General features: G+C 44.9%; 1 protein-coding gene across 3 annotated transcripts in view; it reads left to right on the top strand.

Annotated features, from left to right (window-relative positions):
* Positions 1 to 17,322, top strand: part of ITPR1 (inositol 1,4,5-trisphosphate receptor, type 1) — a 168,188-nt gene that overhangs the window by 137,010 nt on the left and 13,856 nt on the right. For 2 of the 3 annotated variants that reach the window (XM_009882857.1, XM_009882858.1), the window contains 7 exons: positions 3,132 to 3,307; positions 4,608 to 4,772; positions 6,426 to 6,621; positions 7,987 to 8,079; positions 9,754 to 9,893; positions 11,212 to 11,377; positions 12,146 to 12,306. In XM_009882857.1, coding sequence (XP_009881159.1) covers positions 3,132 to 3,307; positions 4,608 to 4,772; positions 6,426 to 6,621; positions 7,987 to 8,079; positions 9,754 to 9,893; positions 11,212 to 11,377; positions 12,146 to 12,306 — 1,097 coding nt within the window. Of the gene's footprint in view, positions 1 to 3,131; positions 3,308 to 4,607; positions 4,773 to 6,425; positions 6,622 to 7,977; positions 8,080 to 9,753; positions 9,894 to 11,211; positions 11,378 to 12,145; positions 12,307 to 17,322 lie in introns of all 3 variants that reach the window. The other variant, XM_009882856.1, reaches the window with a different exon arrangement.

The following is a 17,322-nucleotide window of genomic DNA, read 5'->3' on the forward strand; positions in this document are numbered from 1 at the left end:
TCGGCAGGCGAGGCGTACGGGAGCCGAGTGACCTGCCTCGAACCATTAGAAATCGATGGAGGATGCAGAAAAAGAGCCCGTCTCCCCTCTTGCTGTCTCTCCTAGGAGTCTCTTACCCCTGCGTAGAGCAGAGGTGGCCCTAGGGAGCCAGGAGGAGCGTCTCAGCCGTGTCCCCTGGCTCGGGAGCGACCTGCTGCCATCAGCGGGTAGCAGCTGGGCTCGCTATCATTTCTGACGTAAACTATGGGTTAACGTCTGCGGTTCGTGCGGGATTGCACAATCTTGCTGTAATAGGTCTCATGGAAGTTGCTTTTGATCCCAACAGTGGGTTTGTGTGACAGTGGTGGTGGTTCCTTAGAGCCAATTCAGGAAATACTCCCGGTGGAGTCCTGATGAGATTCAGCTGCTCTTGCTCAGGTCCAGCCTCTCCCAGGAGCTGCACCCCAGGGCAGGTCACGGGGTGGATTCCTGTCAGCAAGAACCAGGAAATCTGGAGAAGTGTTCTTGTGAAGGCTCTATCGTGTTTATCTCTTGCAAAGCTGGCGTAAAGGACATGCCTAGGTAGGAGATTTTGCCGCATCTGTGTCAACTGGAGTGAATGGGGAACCCAGCAGTTAAACCTCATCCGAGAGAGGGTCATTCATGTTCAGGCCTTCGAGAGAGGGTCATTCATGTTCAGGCCTTCGCTTCCCTTTCTTTGAGATTCAGAATGCAACGGGGACAGTTAGATGCTTATCTTTTCCTACCGAACTTCCCTCTGCGTCTTTCTCGAGGTTCCTTGCTAACTACAGAGCCCAAAGACAAGGCAGCTCCAAGGGAGCGATAGCCTGATCCTAAAATCATCAGCTGAGCTCTGCGTGTGTGGCATAAAAGGCGCTTCACCCTTTTTGCAGCTCAGCAGTTAATTTAAGCTGAGGAGAGCTGTGGTTATCCCTCAGTGTTTGACAGCACCTTATGGTCGCAGTGGGGTGAAGGCAGTGGGCACGGAACACTTGCGTTTGGGGTTCTGCATCCCGATAAAGCCTATGAGAAGGTGATGTTTTAGACCAAAATCCAGTCTTCCTCAGAGGAGGAAGAGTATAGTTACCTGCTGCAACACCAGGCTGTGGTTTTGGCCACTGTACCTCTGCGTGACAGTGGACCGCGGGACCACCCGCATCCCGTCTGGCCGGCGCTTGGTTGAAAGGTTTCAACAAGCACGAAGAGCAACTGAATTTTCTGTCTCCGGTTTCAAAGATCACAAGTCAAAATGTAAGTCTGTCTTTACAGCTGCTAGGAAAGGCGGTAATTAAACGAGTTTGTTGAGATTACAAGTTGCAAGACTGGGGGGGGCAATCATTTGGTATTTTGAAGATGCCCTACCCTGAATATTTGAAATACTTTATATATCAGGTAGCATTTTGATAAAATCTCTTCCTCTTCTAGTTACGATCAGAAACAAAAAATAAATAAATATGTGTGTTTTTAGTTTAGCTTTTAAAAAAAATTTACACCGTTTGTGGGAAGTTGGCATTGTCTTGAATCGCTCAGACACGGTGAACTGAGCAGCTGATTAGCATCTGACTGCAGCAGAAGCTGTAAAACTTCTGACTTGAGGAGCCGAAACAAAACCGGATTCCTGGAATTAGTTACTGGAATGGTGAGAATCCCAGAGGCAGGGAGAGCTTCCTACCAGGTCCTGCGGGTTACACGCTTCTCCTGCCAGCGGTCACGGGACGGACTCGGTGTGCTCGGACGTTGGGTTGGGTGCAGACAGTTGATGCCAAGCGAGCGCTGGGTTGGTGAGCTTCATTCGCCCGGCGCAAAGATGCTGCTCCCAGTGTGCTCCCAGTGGTGCCCGGCCTCTCCAGGGTGGGGGCTACAGGCAACGGTAGAGGACTTCATTAACTCTAGTGATTTTTGCAGGCCTGCTGGGAACTGCCGAAACTTGTGAAAGCAAATCTATGCGTGTGCCGTGGGTGGCTCTGTCGCAGCGGGGATGCTCAGGCACCTGCGCAGGTGCAGGCAGGGTCCTTCAGGATCTGCCTCTCACAGCAATTCCCAAGTCATTCCTAAATGAGTGGCTGCACGGGTTTTTTTTCTCTCTCTCCCCTCTCTGTGCCATTTATCGTTCCCACTGGGGCGTCTCTGTTTCAAGCTCTGCACCTTTTGCAGTTTGACAGCTCAAGTAGCGGTGGTGGCGTTGCTCTGGGATCCCAAACTCCCTTCAGACGGCGGAAACATCTGTTCAGCTTTACGCTTATTAAGTTTTAATTTCCATCTATCCTCTGCTGTCTTTATTAATCTACAGTGATTTTGAAAAAAATTAGATGGCTGCTCGGCGTAGTCAGATGAGAGTAATATTTCCTAAGCCGCCTGAATTTGGGCGGGAGGAGGAAAAAGCCCTCCATGAACGTCTTGCCAGTGAGACACGCCAGTCCTCTGAGAGTGTACTTGCAGAAGGGCTGCGGAGTGCTATGAAATTTGGGGGGGGGGGGCTTGCCTTTTTGTCTGCTGAGGAACCAGTTGCTTTGAGAAAAAGTGGGTTTTTTTAATGTCAGTTTTAAGAAAAAGATGTCTTTTATATTCTGCATAAACCCAGGGTGAACGGTATTTTTGGCCGAGTATTTTTTATGGCTCTTTCAGAGAAGCGTATTTTTAGCAACGCGGGCTTGATGTTATGTAAGTAGACAGTCCCATGGGACAGTCTAAATAGAACCAGAAATAGCAAGAGATGACAAAAACTGGTATGAGGTTTTTGACCAAAAGCCTAATAGGAGACTCTGCTGTGAGGCTGAACCTGGAGGAGCGTGTTGTCTGTCTTCACCTACACGTTCCGCAGAACGCATTAGCAAAATGCCTCTTCTTTTCAGCATTCAGGGGGTATAAGTAATGAACGCTAAAGTGCAGAATCCTATAATACTGGCGCTTATCATTTACATAATGCTTTAGTAACAAGTTTGTAATTAAAATCTGCTGAAGGCATTGGGCTCAGATGTTCCACTTACCACTTTGAAATCAGCAACGTCTGAACATGCGGCTTAATGATGCTCCACCAAAGATGAGATAAAACGGCATTTATTTGGTTATTTTGGGTTTGTTTTGTTATACAAAGTAGTGAGGTGGGTTTTGTTTTTTCCTCTCCACCCCAGGTACACTGGAGCCCCACTTGTCAGGCTTGCTGTGGACGGCTATGCTGATATCTCTGGCCATCGTTATAGCTCTTCCAAAGCCTCACGGCATCCGAGCCTTAATCGCTTCTACAATATTGCGACTCATATTTTCAGTTGGTTTACAACCTACTTTATTTCTTCTGGGTGCATTCAATGTGAGTATCAAGGGGGCTTTTTTTGAAGTTCTCTTGCATCTTATGTAAGGGTTTCTTACCTGCTCGTGAAGACGTTGGGCAAAAATAGCCTGGGACATCGTGGTGGAACTGGTGGGAGGAGCGATTCCCTCTTCAGACTGGTTCTAGCAGACTTTGCTGCCATTCATTTAATCGTGGTTCCCCAGGCTGGAGACCTCTGAGGTTTTGCCACAGTCTAGAAACAGCTCCTACCCCAGCCAGAAATGTAAAGAAGTCTCTGTGACCCTGAAGGACTCGGTTATGCGCTCAAACCCGTCTCCCGTTCAGCGACTAAGCTGCAGTATTGGCGGGGTTGTGTAAGATTCACTAAATCAAGGCATTTCCCAGATGTCTGTCTGCAGCCCACCTGCCAGCCAAAAGCCACCACGGAGCAGTTTTGCTACAGCAATGTGTGGCCCGAGCATGTAAGCTGAGCCACCGGAGAACTTCATTAGCGCTCAAACCCGGATACTTGTGGTCTCCCGTGGCGAGCGAGCCAAAAGCGCTTCTCTCTGACTGAGTCAGCAGGAGCTGTGCAGAGATGCGTCTTCTCAGAGCCTTTGCCTTTGTTACGAAGTGCCCGGGTTTCAAGTGCATCATCTAATAGCACTCCTTGTCTTCAAAATACGTCACCGCGTGCCGTGTACCGCCCAGTCAGAGCTGCCTTGTGAGGGCGGTTGTTGTCGTTATTGGTAATTGTAGCATTTAGCAGGTTCTGGAGAAGTTGAAGGCAGCTTTTCTCTGGTGCCGATGGCTGGTGCTGCACAGGAGGGTTCCTGGTGGCCTGATCCGACAGTGAATGGCTGAGGGAATCGGGAGCACTTGCTTCTGAGCAAGCAATGGGGGGGGGTCGGAAACGTAAGGGGTGCCGTAGGCTGGAGAGTTATTTGGCTGCAGAAGGTGCCATGTTAGAACAAGAGCTTGTTGGTTTGTTTTTTTTTTTTACCAAAGTTTACCTCTCACACCAGGGAATGTTTTTACTTCCTTCTTTAAATCTGTGTCTTGATGCCTTTCGACAACAAACTGGAGACAGGCGGCAGTGCACGCGTGTTATTAGATGTGTGCAGGTTTAGTTTTGGGTCCCTTTCTCAGCTGTGCAGGAAACGCAACAGAAAACAGGTTTTGACCGATGTGTAAAACACTGTCTTGTAACAGACGGATCAGCATGGGCGTTGGTATCATCGTGGAGCTGAGTTACCTCCAGCTTTGAAAAATTGCCCTTTTTTTTTTTTCCCCCCGAAAGCCACATATTGTAACTAACTTATGGTTAATCTTTCCTTAGGTTTGTAATAAAATAATTTTTCTGATGAGTTTTGTGGGTAACTGCGGAACCTTCACCAGAGGATACAAGGCAATGATCATGGATGTAGAGTTTCTTTATCACCTGCTGTACCTTCTCATTTGTGCTCTGGGGCTCTTCGTCCACGAATTCTTTTATAGTTTGTTGGTAGGTATTCACTTTGCCCTCAGAATGTTTTCCTGTGTCTGTAAAGTCCCATCTCAGGCATATCCAGATGTGTCGTCCACCACTTGCTCTCTGGTTTGGTACTGGGCAGCTGTTGTGCCGGCACTCCTTTGAGAACCGCACACTGGAGGTTTTGCTTGGGAGAAGTTATGGTGGGAGGCTACGGGACATCGCTCCTTCCTGATTCGTACCGACAAGCAGAAACGTTTTTGTTCTCCTTAAGTGTATTATACAAGATGTGTGTTTATGGTTAAATTTAGATAAAATTGCTCATTATGCTAAATGTGTATGCAGTTGCAACGAAGGTATTTAGCATTTCCCCGTGTGTGTCGGTCCTCTTCGATGTCGAAGGTACAGGTTGTCTAGGTTACCTCTATCGTTTGTGACCCTGCTCTGAATTCCAAGATAATAAAACAATTTAAAACGTTGTGACTCCAAGTTATGTCAATACCTGGTGAAGGTTTAAGCCTTTTTAAGGTCATATGAGCTCTTACATGAGCTAAAAAAAAAAAATTGAAAAATCTAGCCATAGAGGTGTTAGCTGAACAGTAGGCACCTGTGGAGTTACCGTGCTACGAGTAAGAGACACACAGTCTTTAAGATGGTTTACTCTGTTATTGTCAATAACTATAACGTCGTGTCCGTACTTTTTGAGCAGCTGGTTAGCGTCGGGGTGTCTCCTTAGCTGTAGCCAGACTCCACACCTCACACGACGGACACGGATGCCTGGCGCACGTGTTTTTTCTGTTTGGGGTGGAATTCATCGTGCACAGCACAATACTTCTAAGAATAAGCACTGAAGGAGTATATCTAGTGTTGGTGGAGAAAATGTGTCACTTTTAAAGCAAACCTTAAATCCCATTCAGAACATACTATTTTTGTCCCTTTGATGCTAGCTGCATCCTCTGGTAACTGGATTGGTTATTTTCTATATTCACGTAGGTCCAATTTGACAAGGACCTGTCGTCTCACTGTCAGCCAGCACAGCCTGCACCCTGCCTGGGCTCTGCTGGCGAGTCGTCACGCACCCAGAGGAGTGACAAATGAAGGAAACATCTGTAATTTAAACACAGGATTTGGGAAAAAAAAAGTCGCTCATTTAATTATACGCTCAATAAACTGAGACTTAAAGGAAATAGCTAATTGCATTTTGAAATGAGCTATTTTGAGATTGTGATGGGGCAGACAGTACTGAAAAAAAAAAAATAATAGAGCAGTATGTGTTAGCAGCGTTGTGTTTAAAGCACGCACTGTATTTATAGCACTTAAGCAAGAATACCTGCCCTCGCACCAGGTAGGGACTCCTTCCCATGCTGCCACTCAGGACCGGCGACCGTGAAGTGCAGATGAAGAGGAGGGTACAGCTGCCTCCGTTCTTCACGTTTCAGAGTGCATGGCACAAGGCTGGTACAGTTGGGGTGAGGGACCCTATCTTCCTCGCTTCCTGCTATGTTTTTCTTTGCCAATATGATAAATTTCAGGTAACTATAAAAAAGGAAAAAAAAATTGCACTTTAAAACATCAGAGCGGTATTGTTAATGTGCTGTCCCAGGTTATGCCAACATGTAGCATGCCACCGGTGGTATTGGTACTACACGTGAGAAACAGCCTTTGCTTTTATTCCTTGTCCTCCAGCTCTTTGACCTGGTGTACCGAGAAGAGACCTTGCTGAATGTCATCAAGAGCGTCACTCGCAATGGGCGTTCCATCATCCTCACTGCTGTTCTCGCTCTCATCTTGGTCTACCTGTTCTCCATAGTGGGGTATCTCTTCTTCAAAGACGACTTCATCCTGGAAGTAGACAAGCTCCCTAACGAAACGTTATTGCCAGGTCGGTACCGGTGACTCGTTTGGATGGTTTGTGTAGAAGAAAGTAATGGGCTTTTGTCCCGCGGGGCGTGCTGAGTGTCTTCCACCTCTTGCAAGACATACTGATTGCCTCACCTGTTTGACAGTTTCTGCCTTACAAAGGACGCTGTTTAAATAGAAAATAAAATTTAAAAAACCCCAAAGTGATTGGGGCAAACAGATTCCGCAGTATTTTTACAAACACTGCAGTCTGCTGCAGCACAGAGGGATGGGGAGGAGGAACCCCTGGAGATAGCGCTTGGGCTCTTCTGCACACGGTTGAGATTTCTCCCCTCACTGTTTGCTATAACAGTTGAGATTATCTAATTCAGCTACACCTACTCCCTCCCCCAGCTTAATTACAAGCAGACTTTAGGTAGGCCATCGTGAAGAAGGCTCTGTACTGGGAGAATTCAGTTCTGCCTTGGTCTGCCAGATATTGAATGCTTATATTGGCTTGTAATGGTGAGGTTTAGTTTCAACCTAACAAAAATTAGTATTTTATCTGAAATGACAGACTGACTATAAATGATGGGCATCAAAGAGATTCTCTTGTGAAGAGGTTTATCTCTCTTTAACTCTGGTTTGCTCATAGTCTTTATAGACTGTATTAACCTCCCTCAGACGCTTGCTACAGTAGATTCCGTAGCAGACTTCTCTGGGCTGACCTTAGGTTGCTTATTGTAACTTAAAATTTGGGTGGTTTTTTTCCCCACCCTGCAGCATCAAGCAACTAACTCAGTGGGTGGGAAGCACAGAAATGAAATTTGTTAGAGGAGACATTTGGGTTTTGCTTTGGTTTTTTTCCTCTGACACTTGAGCTATTCAGACAAGTATTATTTGACATTCCTACTATTTTTTCTAATTTTACTGCCAACCCTGTGAGAGACCCGAACCTCACTGACTGTTATTTCACGTTTCCATGTGGCTGGAGAAATGCCAAAGATGTCTTAACCATGTGGCAGTAGGTTTGTTTTGGTGCTTGCAAGGCATTGAAAGGCAAGTTTTCCAGGCACCTTGAAAGTTCACTGTGCACTAGAACTTAGTATTTTTGGAACAATTTCGATTACTGTCTGAACTTTAGAGCTGATGCAAAATAAATGCACAACTCTGGTCTTTAATTCATGGAAATAATACTAATTTTATGTTTGAATTTAAAATCATTGAATGTGTAAATCAAAGTACTGTGCCCTTCTAAACTCCAGGATAATATACGATTCTAAATCTGCCTAGTAAGTGCAGGCTGAATATGATGGGGTGCCTTAATATCTGAGAAGTAATCTTGCAAAACGTACAAAACGTTAAACTATCCATTTGATTCATCACCTGCTGTTTTCAGATCGCACAGAACCAGGTGAGACCATGACCGGAGAGTTTCTCTATTCAGATGTATGCAAAGCAGGTAGCAGTGAAAACTGTTCTTCAATCATTCCTTCAGACCGTAAGTATCCGCTGTTGAATTCATAACTCACACCCTGAGTTTTGCTGCTTTCTCTAGTTAAGCACCTTAAATTAAAAAAAAAAAAAAATCTTAAAAAAGCCTGTGTAATAAATTTGGGAACAAAGCTATCGTGAGACTACCTAACTTGGAAAAGGATTAATTTAGGCCAACAGCATAAATGACACTTGCTACAGGAAGTGATTAAACTAGAGACACTTAGAACTAAACTATACTTTGATGAAACAGTCATATTCTTTAATTTGCTGCCGTATCAATTTGAGAAGGAAGCGATGCAGTTTACCTCTTTGCAAAGTTTATTATTTTAAAACAGTAGGCTATTAAATGTGATCTCAGAGGATAATACACTGTGAAATATGGAGCAGAACATCGTTTCTTGTCAGCATTACTCTAGCTAACTAAGGAAACTTTAATATCATGGCAGGAAGTACTCAATGGATTCAGTAGACAGGGTAAGTTTGGGGGTTTTTGAGATCAAAGTAGTGCATGCAAGATAATACTGGTAGCATAATCGCCAGCCTCAGATTGGGTATGGAAATATTTCAGTTTTATTTTCTAGAAAATGCAATTTACTTTGCAGAGATTTATGATGCTGGCTGTGAGAGCCAGACAGAGCATCACTGTTTCTCCTAGAAGTGGAGCTCTTATATGGTCAAATGTTTCAAAGGTCAGTAATGGCCACGAGCCCATGCTGGCAAGAGGAGATGGCTCTGTTTTGCTCAAGTGTCCTCTTTGATAAGCTAAGATTCAACGCTGATACAAGAATAGCTGCTTTATTCAGCTCTACGATTGTGCCGCTTTGTCTTTATACACTCTGGCTGCAGAAAGGGAAACACCAGAGATGTCTTTATATCACAAATAACCCAATATCAGGGTCGTGTGTGGCCAGAGGTATTGATGATGCCCAAATCTTTGCCATTTCGCTGCCGTCTTGGGTTTTGGCTGTTCCTGGATTCCATGGGGATCTGGGCCTTTCTGAGGCGGTCTGTGGGAAGGTGGGATGCGCTCATGAGCATTTTCGTGATGGAAGTCATGAGACTTTTAATGGGTACAGGGAGAGTATATGAGATTAGGTAATTAATTCTAGCAGTTCTGCAACTGAAACCGTGAAGTTGGAGGCTTCAGCCAAATGAAGAAAGGGTCAAAAAAAAAAAAAAAAGTGTGTTACTTTTTCAGTAAAATGCAGTTTCCACAAGCAGTGATATTTTAGCCATTTGAAAAATACAAGTCGAAGTTGCCATTTTGAGTGCAGCCCAAAGGCTGTGCAATCTGTCAGGCACCAAGGGAGAGTGTAAGAGGCAACACTTTGTCCTCCGAGCTGTCAAAAAGCTATGATTCTGTATAAACAGGCATCTGGTGATCTGAGCTGTGCATGCTAACAGAAATGGAAAGAGATATTTAACCGAGTCAAAGACAGCAGTTCAAGCACAAAAGAAAACTCTTGCTGGTGGGGAGAGGAGGGCCGGCGGGAGGCAGAGCAGAGAGCTGTGCCGATGGCCGGCGCTTTGCAAGAGCTCGAGGAGGTTTGCGACGCTGGCTGGAGATCGGGCAGTTCCTGCAAAGGGGGGGAGAGCGTAACCAGCAGAGAAGGGAGAGAATTCTTTGAAACCCATCTTCTCACCTTTGAAAACGTGTCTTTGCTTGCTGTGTTAATAGAACTGATCGCTGAAGAAATGGAGGAAGAGAATAAAGAGCATACGTGCGAGACGTTACTGATGTGCATTGTTACTGTACTGAGTCACGGGCTGCGGAGTGGGGGTGGAGTAGGTGATGTGCTCAGGAAACCATCCAAAGAGGTAAATTATCACTGAATGGGGGCGGAAGAGTGATAACCATGTAGGGCCGAGGATGTAGTTCTGCTGGGGAAAATGCGTATACACTCCCTTAAAACAGACATAGGGTACATCGTGCCTAGAAGCAACCACACTTTCTCTCTGTGTAATACGGTTAAATCCCTGTGGGATCACATTAAACAGCAGCCAGTTCAAACAAGCTTCTCCCCATCCTTTTTTTAGGGCTTTTTTTTTCAGCTTGAGGGCTGTCCAGAATGGGGCCCAAAAGCACAGAAATGGGGTGGCCAACGGTCTCCGCTTTGGGCGTTCAGGATCTGGAGAAATAAGTACAAGCTAGTGAAAGAGTAACGTGAGGGGGCAGAATGAAAATGCAGCGGTAGCTGATGCCATGCCAGTGGCATGAGTTTCCGTGGCGAGCGTCCCTCGGGAAAGGCAGGATGTGTAAGACAGGGAGCGAGATGGGTTGGAGCTGGGACTGCGGGAAGGAAGGAGGGATGTTGCTTGGAGGTACCGTCAGAGAGTGAGGACCAGTCAAAGCAGCAGGGATTTTTGGTGATACCCAAAGCTGCCCACACAGCTGCCGCCTGGGCTGTTGGTGCCCGGCTGAGTCGCAGGCTGTCCTCCCTCTGGTCATTCCCCAAAACCACGTTAGAGGGCAAAGGAGCAGTCTTGGTCAGAGTGAATGCTTGTCTGTATTGTCTGCAGTTTCAAAGTGTTTTCTAATATTTAGGCCTTATTTTCAGCTTACAATGGTTTAAAAGTCACATAATTCTTAATAAAAGTTTGGCAGCCGAATGGCAGGCTGATTCTGAAAGAGGGGATTGGGCTTTTGGGTATTCAGCCCTGCAATAAAGATGAAATGGATACCGGGAAGTCCAACTTCATGTCCTCATACGTGGTTGTTGGCATAAATGAAATGAATAGTATTAAATTCCAGTAAAAGACCTTATGGTCAACACTGATATATTGATACATCAGCAGATTAATATAGGGGTGTCATTTGGATGGGCTCGCGGGGCGGGGGTGAGGAGAGAACGTCAGTGTATGTGTGGGAGAGAGGAGGACAGACGTGGACACAGTGGGCAGAAGGAGCAGCTCTGTAGAGATCGCATACTGGCAGCTGAGTGATTTGGCTTGTCTTTCAGTAATCTCGCGTTTTAGTTTCACTTAATGTTTTGAGTTGTAAGTTCTCATTGGAGAGCATCAGCAAGGGAGGGGCTGTGGGGCAGCGTGCTCTGTGGCTGAACTGAGGCGGTTAGATGGCACAGGGTTAGATGCGCACGTTTTGGGGTTGTTAATTATTAAAATATGTATCTTGCAGGAACCTCTCTTTGCTGCTAGAGTGATATATGACCTGTTATTCTTCTTCATGGTCATCATTATCGTCCTTAACCTGATTTTTGGTGTGATCATTGACACTTTTGCTGATTTGAGGAGTGAAAAACAGAAGAAAGAAGAAATTTTAAAAACTACTTGCTTTATTTGTGGTAAGTGTAGAAATGCCCTTGAGAACAAATGATTAGTCTGTCAAACTCAGAGGTAGCTGCAAAGTAGCAGGAAACAGGAGTCTGGAATTACTGGCTGTTCCTACCTTGCATTCCTCAGTTGATATTCTCGGGTACCACGTGCGTAGGAGCTTGGCAGCAGAGATGGGGAACGTATGCTCAGTATACTGTTTTTTCCTCAAATCCTTAGTTTCTGTTTCTCCTGCGCTTCAAAGAATAGTTTCCTGTTGGAACGGGGGAGATTTTTATAAACAGTCGTTTTGTCCAAGGGTGCTGAGCGTTGAGTAGCGCCTGTGAAAGCAGTTCCCATCAGTGGATTGGGAATTGAGGTGCCGAGCCCTTGAGGCCGGTGCGGTCGGAGGAGATGGTCACACAGAAGTCGCAGAACACACAGACGGACAGAAGTAACCTTTGGAAGTTTGCTGCAAAGCAAATGTTGCATTTGGTATCGTTTTGCCTAAAAATAGGAGATGAGTTATGAAATCCAACAAACTGATTGCATTCTTTTTAACCCAAAGTTTTCTGTTATGTATAATAAATGTGAGCAGTACTTCTTACGCCTTCTTTCCTCTTCTCCCTACACTGTGGCCGTTTCTTAGAGAGTTTATCCCCATTATTCAGTCTTCATTGAAGAATGTCTGTAGCTGTTGAGAAGTGCAGCGGAGTGTAGAAACAAGTTTTGTTCTCAGAGCTCGTTTTCTTAGTACCAGTTTGTAAATACTAAGGGTTATACGTGTGTCACTCTCGTAGGTTTGGAAAGAGATAAGTTTGATAACAAGACAGTCACATTTGAAGAGCACATTAAAGAAGAGCACAATATGTGGCACTATTTGTGCTTTATCGTGTTGGTGAAAGTAAAAGATTCAACAGAATACACAGGACCAGAAAGTTACGTGGCAGAAATGATCAAGGTGAGTTTGCAGTTTTGCTTTTTTTCTTTCTCCTGGATTAGACCAACCTGCTGGCATATTTGGTAAATACAGTAGTCTGTACTTTATTTATTTTGTAAGCAAAAGCTTGGAGTAAGTCTTTTCCTACAATAATAGGCTTAATCCAAAGCCTTTCCTTTTAGAAGCATCTTCTAAAGATAATGTACTTAAGATGTACTTGGGGAGATAACTGGAGAAAAGCCCTTGCGTGGATGGCAGCACTCTTCAGCGTGCCCTGCGTGGATGGCAGCCCGGGGCAGCGCGCCGCACAGGGGTGGTGCGGGCAGGGGCGCTCCCGGGAGCCGGGATGTGCTGCAGCACCGCAGTCACGCGGCCGTTTGCGTCTGCGTACCTGCAGCTTCTCCGCCTCTCAACCACTGCCTGCGTGTGCCGAAGGAGGTGGCAGTGAGCAGTGACAGCTAGGGAGTCTCCGTGGTTTGAAATCGGGTGAAGAGCGCTATTCTGTTTTGAAAACTGGTGTCGAAGGGAGAATATTGTCAAGGTGGTGGAAGTAGTTGAAGTATAACAAACAAGTGATAACCTGTCTCTGTATAAATATCTTAAACTGACTTGTAGGATTTGCTATCATATGATTTTAGCTTATTATTGTAAAAATCTGAAATTAATATCTACTCAATTGTAAGGTCTTTTAATGCTAGAATTAAGAGCCTCGGCTCTGCCAAGCTGCAGGTTCAGTGCTCCTGGAAGTAGACCCTAAACCCCAGTTACTAATTTGTGTGTCTTCTGGCTGGGTAGCAAAAGCTGTTTCTAATTTATAACAGTTCAATTAGTTATTTCTTTATTTGCCTTTAGATGAATAAATAGCAGAATACTTTTCTTAGTTGTCTCTAACTTTTTTGCTGCAGAGGTACAACCCACCTTTAAGTGGGCGATTTGGCACGGCTCAGTCAGCACGTAAATCCCACCAAGAGCTCTTAGAGGTTAAACATGTTATTTCGGGGTCACTAAAGTGTCTGTCCTAGTTCTGGATTTCTGCCTCTGTAATGAGGGCTTAAAGAAATCTTGTGAGCAGTCACCTGATAGAGGATTAGCACAGTGAGATAACTAAGCACATCACTGCTGCTTTCTAGTCTGACTGATTATATTGCTCCCTTTATTTATCCCGCTGCTGCAAGCAGTACTTCAGGGGGAAGCACTGGACTCTTCAGAATGTTTCTGCTTGTAAAAGACGATCTTGTTGGTGTTACTAGTTTTAACAAAAAGAAATGTTGCAATTAACAAACAATTTTATTAACAAATTATTATTTCAGATTAACGATTCGAATTTGATAAGAACCAAAACGCAGTCACTGAATATGTTTGCAATAAACGCAAAAAGCTGGAGAACTTTGACCAGAATTCCCATTCATGGAAGTGTCAGCAAAGGCTCATTACTATGTGTTGAATGGGAATAGGGATAAATTATGCATAGACCAAGCGTCCCATGCAGATGCAATTTTATATAACGATATGCTCTAGGTAGAGGTTTGCAGTATGTCTTGTAGTTGGTGTTTTTTTGCGTTTCATGAGCCGGTTTTGAATTGAGAACTAAGAGCAGGGTCTCAGGGCAGCGCTGTTGAAAGCGTGGTGTAACCTTATGAGCTGTGGAATAGGAAGTAAATTTGCTTTGCACATCAGTGGTGTGCCACGACCCAGCACAGACGTGACTGGAGCAGCTCAGGCTGGTGTTGGCCTCACACCATAGATGTTGGCAGCATTTTGCAGTCGACGTATTCCTTAGGACTGCTCTGGCAAAGCTTAGTCTGAAAATCAGTAGCAATGTCTTTCTATTGTCCTTTGACACTAAAAACATCCTTTGCTGCCCGAGAAAATCAGAATGTGAAACACGATGAATACATTTCTCTACCAGACCTGTTTTAAATACCGGTGTAAGAGTCAGAAATCCTTTTTTCTGCCTAAGGTGTACCTAGGAGTGACTTGGGGCATGGTTCATCTTTTACTCAAGCCTTCTGTCTTCATTCCACGAATCTAGGACAGGCAAAAGGAAAGCCTTAAATATGTCAGCAGTTCCCAAGATTCAGACTGGCCTGTTGGAGGTGATGGTTTATTGTGTATTTGTACAGAGGGTAAATGGGAACCTGCGGTTGCTTACTGTCTGCAGCTCCCAGAGTCTCCTGGCAAGCCGACTTGTGTCATGGGTAGATGTAAAAGGGATTTTCTCCCCACATTTTCAGACTGAAGGTGGCACTCTAACATCTTCGATAATGACAAAGATGGGGCATGTCTTTTCCGTGGGCTGTTATGTGGTACCATTGTTCAACTGCAATTTATACCCATTTTTAGTCGTTGAGGGTAGGAAGCATAGTGTGCTCCAAATCATACTGTGATGACAGAATACACCTCAAATACACTTCACCTTTGCTCTGACTCCCAACAGAATATCTTTAGAAAACTCTTGGATTTCTGCCTTTTGGTGATATTTAAAAAAAAAAAAAAAATTAAAAAGAAAAGCCTCTGCCATTTAGTATTTGTTGGTTTTCCAACACCACAGACCATAAAAAAAAAAAGAAGGAATTTAGGACACTAAAATTATATTCACCATCAGCTTGTGAGTTGCATCCAGTGCTGCTTGTACAGTGCTTTAAAGATATTTTAGGCACTGTGGTATCAAAAGAATCCTGGACAATTTCACTTATGCCAGTTAGTGAATATTCAGAAGCTTTAAGAGTGATCTTGAATTTTGATGTTTTCTTGTCTAAAAATAATGTGTGTAGAAAGGCAATTTTGAGGCTATCCACTGTGCTGGAGATGGCAGAGCTGAATCTTGCCCGTAGAATTCATCTTGTAGCCTGCAGGAATCTGACCCAGCATAAAGAGAAATTGTAGCCTTGAAAATCGATGATTAACTACAATTCTTTAGTGAATTTTATATTTCTTCATGGGTAGAAGCTCATTAAGTTAAAAAACAGCATGCAGAAAGAAGTCAGTGGTTTAACTCGGAGGCAGAGTTTAAGGTTTAGAAGTATTTTGAACGCTGTAAGCCTGACCAAAACGAATATTTAAAAAAACACAGTGATCTGACAAAATAAAACCTAATCTACTCTGGTTTAGTACTGATTTGTAACTACACCTTCCATAGCATTTTTGTGATACAAATACGGTCTGTTGGTGCTCCCAATCTCCGTGTGTTTGTGTTCAAGTCCCCCCACGCGTGCGGAGCCCCGCGGGTCGTGTGCGTGGGACGCCAGGCTGCAGCGGTCCAGACTTCTGATAGGAGGCCTGGAGTTCATCGCCAGCTTTTCTCCCCGTAAATAGGGACAATATTCACTTCCACCAGTGAGGTGAGCGTGCGCCGGCTGTAATATAGGATGTAAAACTTGGGATATCTCAAGAATCTTAGCTGGGAGTTGCCAGAGCTATGCAAGGGGGGAAATGGCACTGCTGGTGCTGTTTGATGTAGAAGCTGAGCGTGCGTACACACCCGAGCCACTGCGGTGAATCATCCGCTGTGCTGAAGTCCTTACCAGCCCTGGCGAGGCCGATAACCTCGTGGGTTTCAGGAGATGGCAAGCAGAAGCTTGGCATGAAGCGGCTCATCTTCAAAATGTGTTCTTGAGCCACCTCCTAATACCTATTTAATAGCACAGACAGCACAATGGGATGCGAGAAAACACCTAGTGGTAATAGAGATGGCCTTTAATTCTTGGTGTTTATGAAGGCCTCCTGATGACCTAACTTCTGTTCATCTGGCTAAATCACTGCAGATGTGCACTTAAGATAGTGAGGCTTCGGGATGGATCAATGTCTTTTCAAAAGTGTTTATCTGGAAAGTATGCTAATGGTGCTGCCGAGCTGGTAGTCCAGTGCCTGCCGTGTTTCCCAGGAACAAAGGCGTAGGGTTCAGCTGCTGTGTGGCTTTGCAGTCACCAGGGAAGATCAGGTGATGTCTGAATAATACCGAGTGTGTAGGAGGTGGGGGATCCACTTATCGTGTTGGCCAGACACTGACATCCCCACCCAAATGACTAATGTGAACTCGGTGCAACTCCCTACAGATTAGTTCATTTAAATGTCTTATCTACCCATCCTGTCTTGAGAATTTCTGAAGTTTTCTGCGTTTGCCCGCAGTTACTGCGGCAGCCTCGCTCGCCGCGCTCCGGCTGTCGCTGGAGTCTTGGCAAAGGGCTGCCGCAAACAGCTGTTTGCAGGCATTTAGCATATGTAAAAAATTCCTGCTCTGAAGCTCGATACGTGGAAAACCACATGTACGCTTCAGTTTTCTTTGCCTCCATAAGCCGTTGCGCGTGCAGCTGCAGTGGGCTGTCGCTTGCGTGGACAAATATTTGCATGCACAGTTCTTGCATACCCCAACACGGGGATTTGCATATACACCTTCACGTCGGCGTTTGATCGGTGTGGGTGAGAGCCGCGTGGCTGGGAGTGATTTTAGGCGCGCAGATGTGCGTATTAAAAAATAAAGGCTTGTTTGGAAAAGTTTGTAGCACAGAGCTTCTTAGCTAGCTCTTGCAGTTTCCACAGATTTTTAATCTAGTGTTGCACCAGGCGGGATACACGTCATTAACCTGTATTACAAAAGCGAGGTAGAGGTGTAAGGGATTGCCCAAGCTCACGTGTCCAGAGCGAGAGCGCTGAGTCCTGAATCTTCAGCTGGATTGCGCTGTCGTTTGAAAATGAACCCTTTATAAATAGGAGAGATGGTGCAGATACCCTTAAAGGAATTTGGAATGGACATGAAGGCTTAAGATTTCATTTTGTGCCCTAATTAACCTCTTCCTACAAAATCGGAGATTTAAATATACTTTTGGTCTTTTTTCCTCTTTTTGTCTGGAGCTATGTGCTACACCATAATCAGAAAGTATTTCTTATTACTGTTTCGAGTGTCCAGTGGAGCCTTTAACTTTTGCCAAATCCGAAGCAAAGACACGGCTTCAGCAGTCACAGGCTTTTAAAATGACATTCTTCCAGAAGTGCAAGTTTGACTTGAAGCCTCTCCTAAGGAGTTAAACACTCAGCCAC

Source organism: Charadrius vociferus, unplaced genomic scaffold, assembly GCF_000708025.1.
Source record: "Charadrius vociferus isolate BGI_N301 unplaced genomic scaffold, ASM70802v2 scaffold433, whole genome shotgun sequence".
In the NCBI taxonomy this organism is placed as follows: Eukaryota; Metazoa; Chordata; class Aves; order Charadriiformes; family Charadriidae; genus Charadrius; species Charadrius vociferus.